Source organism: Thermobia domestica, chromosome 1 (genome assembly GCF_964235325.1).
Source record: "Thermobia domestica chromosome 1, izTheDome1.hap1.1, whole genome shotgun sequence".
Classification (NCBI taxonomy): domain Eukaryota; kingdom Metazoa; phylum Arthropoda; class Insecta; order Zygentoma; family Lepismatidae; genus Thermobia; species Thermobia domestica.
The window spans coordinates 22,667,215-22,683,042 of NC_137454.1; the positions used below are offsets into that span (position 1 = coordinate 22,667,215).

General features: G+C 38.5%; 2 protein-coding genes across 3 annotated transcripts in view; one reads left to right on the forward strand and one right to left on the reverse strand.

Moving 5' to 3' along the window:
* The window catches only part of LOC145665956 (1-acyl-sn-glycerol-3-phosphate acyltransferase-like), a 35,401-nt gene extending 33,112 nt beyond the window's left edge, over positions 1–2,289 (forward strand). The window contains exon 6 of the mRNA XM_081733062.1: positions 2,127–2,289. Within this exon, the coding sequence (XP_081589188.1) occupies positions 2,127–2,263 (137 nt within the window). The 3' untranslated portion in view covers positions 2,264–2,289. The remainder of the gene's footprint in view (positions 1–2,126) is intronic.
* A 7,842-nt stretch (positions 2,290–10,131) lies between these two features.
* Positions 10,132–15,828, reverse strand: part of LOC145665958 (1-acyl-sn-glycerol-3-phosphate acyltransferase beta-like) — a 31,849-nt gene continuing 26,152 nt past the window's right edge. For both annotated transcript variants that reach the window (XM_081733064.1, XM_081733067.1), the window contains one exon: positions 10,132–10,609. In XM_081733064.1, the coding sequence (XP_081589190.1) occupies positions 10,479–10,609 (131 nt within the window). In that variant the 3' untranslated portion in view covers positions 10,132–10,478. The remainder of the gene's footprint in view (positions 10,610–15,828) is intronic.

A 15,828-nucleotide genomic window follows, 5' to 3' on the forward strand; every position in this document is an offset into this window, starting at 1 on the left:
TGGAGTTGGTGTTTGGCGATAATGCTGTAACTCTAAAGACTATTTAGAAGTGGTATGAGCGATTTAAAAGCCGAAATGAAGTGGAAGAAGGCGATCATTCGGGACTGTCCATTAACCTCAAAAACTGAAGACAACGTGCAAAAAGTGGCAAAAATTGTTCTTTCAAACAGGCGAATAACTATTCGAGAGCTTTTAAAAGAACTAAACACCTCGTACGGGTCCATGCAAAGCATTTTAACCACTGATTTGGAAAATGAGACGAGTGAGTGCTAAATTCGTTTCCCGACTTTTAACTGACGAACAGGAGTTTTTGGCCGAAAAAATATTCCTGTCTGTTCACATCCATCCTAGTTTTCAGATATATCATGACGCAACTTCTAGCACTATCCAAAAATTAAAACCGTGCTTAAAGGGAAACGTTTGGACACCAATTCTGACATTGAGGGAGGCACGACTGATCAGCTGAACGTCCTCCCAAAAGAAGCCTTCCAGAAATGCTTCCGTCATGGGTTCAGCGTTGGGATAAGGGCATTGTTAACCAGGGGCGGATCCAGGGGGGGGCGATCGGGACGATCGCCCCCCCCAGAAGAGGAAACTTTCTTATTATATATATATATATATATATATATATATATAAAACCCAACCCAAAGTTTGGAGCCCTTAAAAGTAGCAGTATGACAACCCACCGCCCCCCCAGAAGTTGGTCCTGGATTCGCCCCAGTTGCTACCAAAGACAATACTTTGAAGGAGATTAAATCAAAATTCCACGCAAGCTTATTGCTTTGTTTAATAAATTATTCACCGTATTTTTTGATCACACCTCGTATGAAAAGATACGAATACATTTCGGCGACGTACATTTTTATATTTTTAAAATAAAACTATATTTGTTTTAGAAGAGAAATGACTGTTGTAGTGTAAATATGTGATTTTCTGTCTCATCTATACTCTTTCTTTTCTTAGTTTCTTTTTCTGAGAACAAAGATGGCAGCACTTCATAATTACTTATCGTATTTTCGAATGTAGAATAAAAGCGTGTCTACACTACATAGGTCTTGCAGTATTGGATACCACATCCCAAACTTTAAGCCCTTCCTATCAAAAAGGTGCCCACTTGTAACTACATGTAACAACCCAAACTGGGACCTCTGCTACACTAATCAATTGAACCTGAGTATCCCACAATAAAGATGTCTACGGTAATCTTTTAGCCACTTTTGTGAATATGCTCTCCTATATTACTGATGCTACATACAATAAATCTTTATTATATAGCAAACTGCATATATTTTAAGCACGCTCCATTCTAGCCATAGGAGTAAAATACACGGTTCTGATTGGTTGAAGTTATCCGTTTATCGTCACGTAGCGTACATATACCACCAATGAAAGTTCGTTTTTAATTTTCATAACATTTTCATCATTAAAATAAGATAAAAAATAATACTCATTGGTCCTTATACAAATATTTTATGCATAAAAAGTGATTTATTTAAGTTAAGAGTCTTCATCCCGGCGAAATTAAAATACCGCTAATTTTACAGTATTTATGTGATATCTTCAAATAGATAAAAGATAAGCGATATGTGAAACAAGAGCGCTCTAGACAATATCATTTTACATGAGAAACCGTTATCACGACTCACTTATCTGCTTTCGATTTCGAGCCATTTTGTAAAATCGGCATTTATTTTCGCGTTTCTAAACAGCTGAAAACGGAAAGCCACTAGGTGACTTGTGATAACGGTACCTCACGCAAAATAATATTGTCTAGGGTGCTCTTGTTCCACATTTCGATTATCTTTTACCTATTTGAAGATATCACATAAATACTGTAAAATTAGCGGGATTTTAATTTCGCCGCGATGAAGACTCTTAAGAAACATAGCTGAGCAAGCGGCAGCGATCGATAGGGGTTAGAAGCCCCGCAGGACTCGTTTTGTTCCACTTGACCCCCATGATAATACCACGTGACATTACGTCACACTCGGGTAGTGCAACTTCCAATCTTACACGCTTCCTTGTGACCAACTTAAAAACTTTTGGCTTGGGTAGCGCGTGAAACAATATATAAGCAAGCTTTGTTAACAATTTATATATTTTTTGTTTAATTCTTTTTTTTCAGCTCGTGCAACAGCTCATTTTCTTCCGGCAATATCTACGAAAGGAATGACATTAGAGAATATAGACGAATTAATGCTTAAAACAAAACAAGCCATGGATAGGTGCTACAAAGATCTTCGACACGAATTGTCTTCATAATTTTCTATTGGGTATTCTTCACTAAACCAAATTATATAAGCTTCTAAATATATAAAGTATTTGATGTGTCTGTTACAAGTGATACTACTGTTTTTTGTAAATAGAAAATCCTGATTGTAATAAAAATTTGAAATATTTTATTCTTTTAACAAAATGCAAGTAAGATATTTTGATTCATAGCAGAGCAAAGTTTTCATCTAACTTACGATACGTGATATTGTGTTTACTTGGCATTTGTGGCATATGAAATGGTATAAATTGTACGAAATACATACCAAACTAACAATTCGCTTCTTTCCACTTTGATTTTCATCAGTGGCGGCTTTTATAGATGGCGAACCGGACACCCGCACTTCAAAACAATACTTCAGATCTTTTTAAAGCATTTACAGATAACGGACTTTGTGGCATTCAACAAAATTCTAAAGGGTACAAAATTCCAAATAGTCAAACCGATTACAGTTCTATAAGTAGCCCATCTGGAGGGCATATGCACCATCAATAAAGATATTCCCTCTATTTAAATGTTCAGTGTATTAGTGTGTCCCGTCGGCCTTCAATTCATCCTATACTATTCCTGTACCGTAGATTACTATACTATACTATTCCTGTACTGTACTGTACCTACCAGGAAAATGCTCTGTGACGTCATCAACACATGCTTTTTTATAACTCCGTGCAAGCTTCAAAGTTCAGTCAAAGCATTCAGCTGTCGTGAGAATATGGTTTGAGACTAAACAAGAAGTGTTACCAATCAAATTGGCGAATTACGTCAGAATAATCGCAACTTTATGCACTAAACAAAGGTTTTATATAGTATTGGTCTACCTGTGTTTCTTAAGTAATACTGGCAACACTTTGTTCATTACTCTCTTTCAACTTTCACAATCTGCAACCTAATTAGTTAATTGTGTCAAATGCTGACCGGTGAACGCACAGTAAGAAAAACCTGTTATCCGGACAGCGGTATGTTGCACAAATACACGGTATTCTAATGTTTACTACGAAAATCTGTACACAGCATATGCTACTATCGTACTGCCGTTTTCCCGCTTTGAAGTTACATCTGGCGCTGCACGATGTGTGACATCTAACAGTCTTCCGTATATTACATACGTATACGTATATTACAGACGTCAGCTAATTATGTGTTACGTAGTTTCATCTGTATGTGAAATCCTGAATGCCTATATACAGTGCTTTCTTTCGTACAGAAAGTACGTTTATTCGTAACATTTATATGGAAAGTAGGCATAAAACATACGTTTGCCGTTATAGATTTGCTGCAGGATGTTAGTTCAAAAACTACAGGAAATGAAATGAAATCTTTGAGTTTTACGTCCCACGGTTATGCTGGCCAGGCTAAAGGAGACGGTAATGACGAGAAATGAAAGAAATGGTGGAATGAAGAAAGTGGGAGGATATTGGAAAATCCCGAGGAAATCCACACACATGGTGTTTGTCCACTACAAAGTTCACTTAGCGCGAGCTAGGATCAAACCAGGGACCCCATGTACAAGAGGTGAGCGTTCTATCACTGAGCCCCTCAAAAACTCTAGGATTTACGCATATAACCTACATTTTTACGTAGACCACATGTGTTTTCTTTTTCTCAGAGCAAGACAAAATATCGAGTGCTGCGTGCCAGATTTATTTTTTCCTCTTTGTTTGTTTGTATCTTCGATTTATTTATTTATTTGAATATACTGTACCTTTAAACAGTGAAGCTCTATAAGTCGTGAACCTACAGCTTAACGTGAAATCCGAAACATATGAGCTCTCACCGAAAATCGAACCCGAGCCTCCCGCGTCTAGAACGGTTCGTTTATCAAATTAATTGTGGAGCCCATTAAAAAACATCGATGTATCCTTTATGTACTTATCTTTAATAAATGTAATGGAGGAGTGTACATATACCTTTTACACAACTTCCTAATATGTCTGCTTAACTCACTCAATAAAAACTATTTATTTTTGGTTGTCCTGACAACGATATTCCAAAATCCTATTATTTAAAAACATTTGAATATCTTTCTATAGACATTATATCTAACTTATTTCTTTTTCTTTCTCTTTTTCTAATAGTAGAATCAGCCTAGTACAAATTTAAAACACCTTACGGCTCAAAATTACAAGTTAATAATCGTTACAAGTGAAAAATATACAACATACCGTTGTACGTCGAAGGTACGCATGCTAACTATATAGTTGCAAAGAATCTTTGTTTGCTAGGGTAGGCGTTTTTGTATATGATATTATATTGATTACTATTGTAATAATCATTTCTGATTTCCAGATTTATCTTACAGAAATCATTCATGGGTATATGGTTAGCGCGTGAGATTAGATTCGATTCGTCGAGAGCTCATGTGGTTCGGATCTCACAGTAAGCTGTAGGTCTACGTCTCAGACAATAAAAAGGATTCCGTGAATCCAAGTATGAAATATTCGAAAAAGTGTTTTGGAGGGAACGATAGATATATTTCTATTATAGTCAACCAACATTTCTTTGCTACTGTGCAGGTTGCATAGAAACTAAGGATGATATAGATTTTTTTAAATTACGTAAATATGATTAGCTACCACTACGAAAATGAAAAATGAAGTGAAATCTGTGTTTTACGTCCCACGTTATGCTGGCTAGGTTAAAGGAGACGGTGATGATGAGTAATGAATGAAATGGTGGAATGAAGAAAGTGGGAGGAAACGGAAGAACCCCGAGAAAACCCATGCACACTGTATTTGTCCACCACAAAGTTCACTTGGCGGGGGCTGGGATCGAACCCAGCATCGGTGCTGGGACCCCAAGCACCAGAGGTGAACGTTCTACCACAGCCACCTCGGCTTAAGCCGATTATGTAAATCTTATAGAAATAATACGAGAAGAATAGAAAGACATGTAGAGGTTTTATTAACAGGACATTGGTTTAGAAGTAAATGCAGAGAAAACTAAATACATATACATTCGCCGTGACCATAATACTACAAATTGTGGATACGGTAAAATATCAAATAATACATTCGACAAAGTAGATACTTTCAAATATCTAGGATCAATATTAACAGACCTAATGTACCCAAGAGGATATTAAATGTCAACTAAAAACAGGGAATTGATGTTATTTTTCAGTCCAACATCTTTAATCATCAGTAATATATTAAATGTAGCGCTTGTAGGATAAAGGTGTTACGAAACAAATTGAATATGACAGGAAAATTGACTTTCATAACTTTGTCCCTTAACATACCGCCTTCCTCCTTTGTAAATACCTGCACCCAGTCGAGGACTCACTAAATAAGGTGTTACGTGGCATGATTAACATATAACACGTGCATGAACCGCCAGAATTCAACGTTTCAAAAAAAAATGTAACGTAACACCTTTATCCTCCAAGTACAATAGGGTAATTGTCATTTTGGAACTTTAAAATATATAAAATGACAATTACCCTATTGTACTGCATGGTTGAGGATCATGGCCGCTTACTTTGAGGGGAACAATACAGACTTAAAGCATTTGAAAATTGAATCATGAGACGAATATTTGTATCCAAGAGGAACGTTAATAGGAAATGGTAGGAACTTCATAACGAGGAACTACTTAGTTAATACCGCTTATCAAATATTGTCATTGGTCTAAGAGGTTAGGTGGGCAGGTCATGCAAGATGTAAGCAGAATAGAAGAAAAGTAGAAAACCTGTGAAAATTTTAACTGGTAACTCTATTGGAGAATGACCATTGGAAGATCTAGGTGCAGATAAGAAGATGGATCTAGCAGAAATAGGAATACAAAGTGGAGACTGGATCCAGTTGGCTAAGGACAGAAGTCAAAGAATACGGCATTGAACCTCCGGGTCCCATAGGCTACAGAGTTAGTTAGTTAAGAAGTATCAAGTGTTTACATTATACTTGTCTGAGAGTTCGCATAAATAAATACACACCTTTCGATTTTTATTCGTGGTGAACAACATAATTTCTAGTACCATAAAAATGTTTTATCGATTTTCTCAAGAAAAAAAAAACTATGCGTGAGAAATTTCCAGAAGTATTTTAGATTTTCAGTTTCTTGTCAACGTTTGATTGATACATACCACATCTTTGAACAACATTACAGTTAAACGTAACATTAATATGAAATAATAATTTTAAGGTAGACCTATATCAAATCATAATTTTACAATAGACATATATGAAAACGTAATTTTAAGGTAGAGCTACCTTAAATCATAATTTTAGGGTAGGCCTTTATTAAATTATAATTTAAAGGTAGGCCTAGGGTTGGCCTATATTAAATCACAATTGTAAGGAAGGTCTATATTAAATGGAGCGCTTGTAGGATAAAGGTGTTATGAAACAAATTGAATATGACAGGAAAATTGACTTTCATAACTTTGTCCCTAGACATACCGCCTTCCTCCTTTGTAAATACCTGCACCCAGTCGAGGACTCACTAAATAAGGTGTTACGTGGCATGATTAACATATAACATGTGCATGAACCGCCAGAATTCAACGTTTCAAAAAAAATGTAGCGTAACACCTTTATCCTCCAAGCGCTTCAAATCATAATTTTAGGGTAAGCCTCTATTAAATTAAAATTTTAGGGTATTCCTATATTAAATCATAATTTTAAAGTAGGCCTATATTAAATCAAAATTTAGGTTAGGGGTATATTAAATCATAATTTTAGGACACGCCTATATTAAATCAAAGTTTTATGGTAGGTCTATATCACATTCACCGTAATGTGTACTGTCGCCATGCTAACACCATACTGAGCAGTTTGATTAATGCGTAATTCAGTGCTAATTTCATCTTCATAGGTGGCGTGGTAATCATCCAGCATCAATTTTTAAGTTTACAAACAAAATAATTCCATCCACTTTCTCGAAAACAGCACATCAGGATTCACGTTTTTCCATGTAATTATGTTCAGTTGATTGAAGTTTATATCTAATTTTTATCGCCCTTGTAAAAAATATATATATATTCCTCTGAGTTTTCTGGCCGACTACGACGCTGATTAGGAACATGTTTCCAAGACGTTTCTGATATTTGGACTTTTTTATATATAATTCTTTAAATAATATTCTGTTTGAAGGAATCGCACTGTTCATGTTATCCCTGATTCTGCACTTTAACAGTTAAAATACTACAAATCCAAAGAAGATTAGATCGCGAGGAAAGTTATTATTCGTAATTAGTTATGGTAAATTCTTTTTCAATTGCTTACTAAGATGAGGTGAAGTAAAAGCAAGACCTGATTTTTAACTACGTGTACTTACATTGTGCCTTTGTGAAATATAGAACGGCCATAACTTTCCAAGGGCATTGTTTATGATTTATTCTTCTTTCACTATTACTATTTAGAACCAAATCTCTACTAAACGCGCCAAATAATTCCTTTTACAATCTAATTAGTATTGTTACATTTAGATTGTAATAATATAACAAAGCTCTTTAGATGACGAAAATTGACTGAAATTTCGTTTTCTTCTAGACTGTATACAGGTGTTAAGCGTAAGGTTTCATTAAACATGAGGGATGTTTTAAAAAATCCGCGCTTTTGCCATAAATTTCTTTAAATTGCTGCCTTCTACCCTCACATGATAAAATGTTGAACTGTTGTGATTATCTTATGAGACTTTCAATTTTTAACTGACCTAAAAAAAGGAAGAGGTTCTTTGTCAATTCGACCCTTATGTTGCTCCTATCTTCATTCATAACTTCAATATAGTTCCGAAGGTTTTTATCATCTTATCTTTCTTTATTTTGTTTTGTTTGAAAGAGCATCCTTTCCATTGGTTACATAAAAATTCCATGAAGATCTAATGATAATATTTCGAGCTAGAACATGAAATCCTTAATATGTTTCTATAACTGACAGTGTTCATATTATAATTGTGTGTATGATCATGCATAACATAGTCATAGCTACACCAGAGTATTCTTTCCTGGTGGTCAGTGGCGTATTTAGGGTGGCTTCTGGGCTTAAGTCCCCCCCCCCGAAATCTTACTTACTATAGTAAAGTATATGAAATATCTTGCAGAATTTTCAGGCAAAGCTCCCCCCGAAAGTTAGCAAGGCCCCCCTGAAACAAAATCGTAAATACGCCACTACTGGTGGTCCTATACAAACTTCCAGCGCAGCGGCGCAAATCTGTGTTCAACATTGCGGAGGGGGGGGGGGGTAAGACTGTCATCATACTTTACATTTTTTTTAAAGCGATGTTCAAAATATTCGTATTTATGAAGTTGAAAAACAATGCTGTGGAGGATCAGGGGAACAGAGTTGTCTTCAACATTGTGAGGCGGGCAGATTTGAGGCTTATTCTGGATGAACATCAATTTCATCTCACTTTTTTGTGGCAACCGGAAACAATTCTCCCACACACACACACACACACAGAAAAAACATTTTAAATCAGATTTTTGGGGAAGACAGTCCCCTACGTCCCTCTCATTCCCCCGAGATTTGCGCCAGTGCAAATTTCATGACGATCTAACTATTGTGCAGTACTTTGAAATACTATGAAATTACTGTAAAGCTATCACAATTACATCTTCAACGAACTGTTTAAATTATTGTCAAACTGATGTCTTTGTTAAATCCTATTCGACTTATTAACTTAACTCCAAAAAACTTTTATCTTTGCTGTATTTTACCAGAGAAGTATTGGTAATAATAATTCCAGTCATTTCATCATTCTGTAAGAAAAACGAATGAACGATAGACTTGTGCTCCTTCAACCATCTAGCCACATTCTCTCCTACACTCATTAATATACTTTTAAAACTACTTGTTAAGGATTATACATTATTAGGAGGAGATTCCACTTGCTATAGTATTCGCTCCGAGTCGTGAAGCTTGACCTAGATCTATCGATTTCACTACCCAATAACAACGCGAGGGGGTGTTCCAGTCGTCAACCCTTACCCATCAAATTTTGTCAGTGTCGTCTCTCGCGCTACACGGAAAACATCTCCCGAGAGTACAGTGTTGTCGGATTGGCGCCAAATTCCGTTTTTACTTGTTTTTTTCTTTTTTTTTTTGCGTTATATTTTCGTTGTTACTATTCGTGTTATTGTTACCGTCTTTGAATAATTGTTACAGTGGTTATTGTTGTGCAGTGTTATTATTGCTAATTTTTAAATGCTTTTTTTAATACTCATTTTATGTCTCTTGAAAGTTTGGCAACATTGTTGGTGAATTTCCGCTGTTTGACGTTTCCCCAAGTGTGCGCTCGGGAAGAGGCTCCACGAATTGTACCGAAGCTTTCCGATGCATCGGAGCTCAAGCAAAATATTGCTGGGATTGGTTTAGAGCCCAAGCTTCATGACTGGGCGCGAGTACTTTAGGAACCTGAGGGAAAAATGCTTCGTAAGATAATTGCTTAGTGAGAAAATAGGATTTAGAATGTAGGATTTAGATTTCTAAGCTTTCAGCATCTATGGCCATGTTAGCCTGTTACGTTTGAGAGGCGACGTCCCTCGGTGAGCACACTATCCGAGGAAAGGGAAAGAAGAAAGGACTGGGGAAGGAAGGAAGCGTCCTAAGACCAGTATATTAGGCACCACCCCGGCATTTGCCTGGTGTGAATGAAGAAAACCTCATTCAGGATGGCTGGCCTGACAAAGCTTTTAACATTTTTTTCGACCGAGTGCCCCCACCGGGAATCGAACCTGGTACCGCTCACACCAAAGGCGGGAGCGTTAGCGACTACAGTTAGAAAGTAAGAACATTATATGGCGCCAGTAGCAGTCAAAAGCTTCTCCATCGTTTCCCGTTCGATCAACTAATCATCTTCAATTTTGGTAATAAACATTAAATATTGAGCGAAAATAATTTACCTTCAATTTATACAACTGCAAAATTTTTATTATTTTTTAGATTTATAGAAATATAATATAAATACAAAATTCGTTTACGTTATATGAAACGCTTGAGCAATTCAAGTCTTTTACCCTGAGTATGATAAATTACAGATATTTTGACTGTTGTGATTGAGAGATTATAATGAAACAGAAAAAAAAAAAATATTGGAATATTAAAATTCTCTTTCGAATTTTATTGAACATGATATTGAATCCCATGAAAATATGTTTGCTCGTCAATCACTCATATACAGAGAACTGACAGATAAAAAAAAAAAAAAAACAATGTATTTTTGTGAATCTCTGATCGTATAGTAACATAACGGTTGCTAAAAGTTGTATTACGCTGTGGCCAGTAACTCCTGGTACTTAGCTTCCATGCTGTCCTTCACAATTTCGATAAGACGATCAACATCATGAAGGGTGAGACCCACAGTGGGCACTGCAGGTAGAAAGTTCATAGTTACTTCAGCTGCAAAAACAAGAAACAAACGAAATTACTAGATTTCATTTGAACACTTTCATACCTGAGTGATTATATAGCAATTACCAGTTTACTGTCGGTTTAGCGCATGAGTGTGTATTAGGTTTTATATATTTAAAAAAGTACATATGCGAAATGCATGGCGAGCAAATCCTTAAAAATCTATTTTAAGATGCTTTCAACATTTATTGACATTGTTGGGTAGAATCTCTATCAATATTGGAACTCGTCTGTTTGCGTTTACAAGTCCTGGACAGACTTATTATCACACATACACCACTTATCCATTTTCCTCAAGCAAATTAACAACCTCAACCCGCACTGTACTAATTTTTTGAACGGCCCCTAAATGGAGTTTTCGTATTTTTTTACGGAATAAGCACATCATACTGACACGGGAGGGTCCACAAGTTGTCGCTTAAATCTAATTGCCACATAGCACATCTGATGGAGCATCATGAGAAATAAGCATTAGCAAAATTTAAGGTGCTATGGACCAGAAGGATAGGAGCTAGAGGGCTTCAAAATTTGAATATCAAAAAAATTATATCATGGAATTATGTACGTTTAAAGTAAATATCTTAAAAACCGTTAAAGCAATCAAAACAAAAGTTGCATAATATAATGAGAACATAATGCCCTATCGAAAACCATTAACAGTGTTGCCATAGGAGAAGCAGTGTTGCCAACTCGGCCTAAAATATTTTGTTTGAAATAGCACCATATACAAATGTGCACAGATTTAAAATACACTATTATCACTAAACATAACAGTGAAGTGTAGTGGTACAGTGTTGCACACTATTGGAGCTACATGTGCTAAAAATGTACAATAGGGAAGTCTGATATGCGGCAACAAAGGGTAACAAAGGAATGCACTAGAAACAAGTGAGGATCTTGCATTATACTTCAGTAGCTCCGATGAATAAACAGACAACTCGCGATAACAAAATGATACACGCGGGGAAAGAAACGCGTGTTTTCTATTTCTGTAAACTGGTTCTCGATTATCTTATCAGTATTTAGAAGAGTAGTTTCTTGGTTTCTGTCTTTCATGTTAAGTGACATACTTTTTTACTTCCTCTCACACATAACATATGATTATGTTTGTACACTGTAATATTACCATATTCACACTGGAAATACAATTATTTTATTACTACCTCATTTCGTTTTTTAGTCGGCCAGGATAGCAGTGGGGTCTAGAAGGCTAGACAACCGACATATTAGGCATCGCGGGTTCCAATCCCGCCTCGGAGATGTTTTTGTTGTACTTTTCACATAACCCCGCCATGGCCGGTCCCAAGCCCGTGCTGAGAAAGGGGGAGGAACCCCCGTGTTTATCCGCTCTCGCATCTGGTTCCGGGAGCGGAAGCCTCACGGGGAAGATAGGGTGGCCCTGTTGCCTAGGCCCGCTGCCGGTACTTTAGCTGCCATATGGCAGCGGGTGCATCGCAACCTACCGGCGGAGGTGAGCCCTTGGGTATCCTCCGAAATGGGCGACTAACTCGTGCCATTGGATCTGGGAGAGTACGTGTGAACCCAGCACGTCCTCAGTGGGGTAGGTAGTCCTTGGCTGCCGTATCTACCGGCGAGGGTGAGCCCTCGGGTATCCCCCGAAATGGGCAGCTAAGCCGTGTCCTTGGGTCCGGGAGGTAAGGCTGCGTGGTACCCCAACACGCTAAAAAGAGTGGGTAGCTGGTGCGTCCAAGAGTGTGAGCGGATCCAGCACCCTACCGGGAGGATGATGTAGGTACTGCCCTCAAAGAGAGTGTAATGCGTTCTCTTGGGTCCGGGATGGCATACCTAATATCCTAACGAATATTTGTAACTCAGGAGCGCTGAGGAAGTGGGTCACTCCTTCGTCCCAGTTGTGTGAGCTGGGTACAGGAGCCATGGCCCTACCAGGGAAGCCGCCGCTCCCAAATGGCCATTGTCTTTAAAGGTAGACAGTCTACATCAGCCATTGGGTCTGGTAGTGTACGGTTGACCTCTAACGTAAGAAGAGGTAGTTCCGTATTGTTTGAAGGACCCTACCAAAGGAAGGAAAATGAAATGAAATCTTTAAGTTTAACGTCCCACGGTTATGCCGGTTAGGCTAAAGCAGACGGTGATAATGAGAAATGAGTGAAATGGTGGAATGAAGAAAGTGGGAGGAAACGGGAGAACTCCGAGAAAACCCACGAGCACGGTGTTTGTCCACCACAAAGTCCACACGGCGCGAGCTGGGATCGAACCAGGGACCCCAAGCACTGGAGGTGAACGCTCTACCACTGAGCTACCGCGTCCCCCTACCGAAGGAAGGGTGTGGGTGTCCCATCTAATGGTGGCTTACACGTACCATTGGGATTCGGATGAGTAGCTTTGCTACAACGTGTACGTGGTACCTACACACCTTAAAGATAGGTAGCCCCGTATTGTTTGCGCGGGCCTACCAGGGGAGACACGGGTCCCAAATGACAATGTCTGCCTTGAGCAAACGGTCTACATCAGCCATTGGCTCTGGTAATGTACGGTGTGCCTCTACCGTAATTAGAGGAGGTCCCGTATTGTTTGGACGACCCTACCGGGGGGAGTGTCGTATTCCTGCCTGCTGGGAGGCCAAACGAAGGTGGAGGAGGGGCCAATCCCAGGAACCTGGGTAATGGTTCTGATCCCGCTAAAGGGAGGCAATTCTGTAGGATATGGGCCGGCACCAAACTCAAAGGGTGACTAAACACGTACCATTGGGTCCGGGATGAGATACGGGAGTATCTCGGCGTGTGCGTGGTACCTCTACACAACAAGGCGGTTGCCAGTTGAACGATAGAGGTAGGCAGGGCCGGGATTGAACAAGCGCCCTCGGGCATTGCCTGGGGCCCCGGATTTGAGTTGAACTCTGCCGTGCTGTGGTCATAGCGTGGGATTCGGTAGCTTGTGGGAGCCAATCCCAGGAATCTGGGTAACGGTGAACACGGGTGGGAGGTGAGCTTGCCTTATAACGCTCGGGCGCCACGCCTGCAGAGCATGGTAGGACTGGCTCGCTAGCAGTCTTCCTCAACCAGTAGGTCACTGGTAGGCACTCAGGACTTGGTCCGACCACGCGGTGGGTGTATCACACTCCCTCAGAGAATGGGGGTTACATCGCTTAGGTGAGTCAGAATTAGGGGACAAATTCTGACGGTGCATCATGTGTACGTGGATACGATAGAAGTTTCGAGGAACTACGGGCGGAGTGCGACAAATTTTAGCGATATCCGTCCATTAAATAGACCGAACGGTCGCGGAATGCTCCCCATTCATGTAACTAAGCATGGACCAGTAGACCACCAGCATCAACATGTACTTTTCACCTTACATTTCATTGTAATCTTTCTCTTTCACAGGGATTTGGATCCCATTTACACTCCTATACCTAGGTATAGATTCGAAGCTGACACAGGAGGTAAAAATGGCATCACCCAATTTCATTTTTCAAATGCATCAATATTTTGTGACACTGCTGACATTTTGCTATGATATACTATCTGTTGTTATGCATTTAAACTATATTCATAGTATGAAACCCAGATTCCTTTATTACCATCTGTTGCCACATATCAAACTTCTCCATTGTACATTTTCAGCACACGTAGCTCCAATAGCGTGCAACACTGTATCATTACACTTCACTGTTATGTTTAGCGATAATAGTGTATTTTAAATCTGTTCACATTTGTATGTGGTGCTATTTCAAACAAAATATTTTTATGCTGAGTTGGCAACACTGCTTCTCCTATGGCAACACTGTTTATGGTTTTCGATAGGGCATTTTGTTCTCATTGCATTGTGCAATTTTTGTTTTGATTGCTTTAACGGTTTCCAAATATTTACTTTAAACGTACATAATTCCATGATATAATTTTTTGGATATTCAAATTTTTGAAAGAGCTCCTCCGTGGCTAAGCGGTTAGCGTACGCGCCTTTGGCGTGGGAGGCCCGGGTTCGATTCCCGGCGGGAGCTCATGTGGTTCGGATTCCACGTTAATCAGTAGGTCCACGTCTCATATAGCCTCGCTGCTGAACGGGACGTTAAACTCAAAATCAACTCAACTCAACTCAAATTTTTCAAGCCCCTTAGCTCCTTCTGGTCCATAGCACCTTAAATGTTGCTAAATTTTATTTCTCATAATGCTCTATCAGATGTGCTATGTGGCAATCAGATTTAAGCGACAACTTGTGGGACCCTCCCGTGTGAGTTAAGTGATGTTTCTCTTTGGCTACATTATATGCGGTTCTTCAAATATAAGGCCTACAAGAAAATTTTTGATTAAAATATATTGGATCTTTTAATCCAATAAAAAATAAGTCTATAGTATTATATAAAAGAGTAGAAGTTACTGACTTATCATCGCTCAAGCCATACCATTATATATACATATACACAGTAAAAAATGGATGTCTTAATTCAACTCAAATTTAACACAGGTCAGTGACTACCACTATGCAGTGTTAATTCAACACAGATCCCACGATGTTGGCGTTTAACACAGGGTGTGTGTTACGTTTTTAACACACAACCAGTGTTGAGCGGTGTTAAATTCATATCTGTGTTAGTATTTTCGGTGTTGATTCAACACCATGTCTGGGTCGGAAACGTGGCAAAAAGTGTTCAATGTTACTTTGTTGCGGTGTTGCACCAACAACAAGAAAGTAAAATAGTGTGTAGTGTGTTAATTATTTTGTGTTAATATTACACCATGTCAAGTACCAATATAACACAGTCCCTGTGTTGTTTTAACATCACTTTCTTTTTATTTCAACACACAATCTGTGTTATAATTCAAGGTCAAAGCCTTATAATAACACCGTTTTGGTCTTAATTCGACACTGCCTGTGTTAAAATTCAATGTCAGACCACCAGATTAACTCCGTTTTTGGGGTTAGTTCGACTCCACTTCTGTGTTACTATTACACCTCTTTCGTTGTTGAAATAACTCAATGTGCGGTGTTGATGTAAATTCTGTGTTTAAAAAGCTTGTGGTATGCATGCTTACAACTACCAAAGATTCTAATTTTAAAATAAGAATAGTAAACTACAGAACACTTCATTTAGTAAATCTTCATAAAAAAAATTAATCCTCGTCCCCATCATTTATTGTGAAGTATTTCTTGATGGTGCGAAACACAACCTTCACCAATATCTTGTTGAAGAATGATAGAAAACTCTTACTTATATGCTTATAATA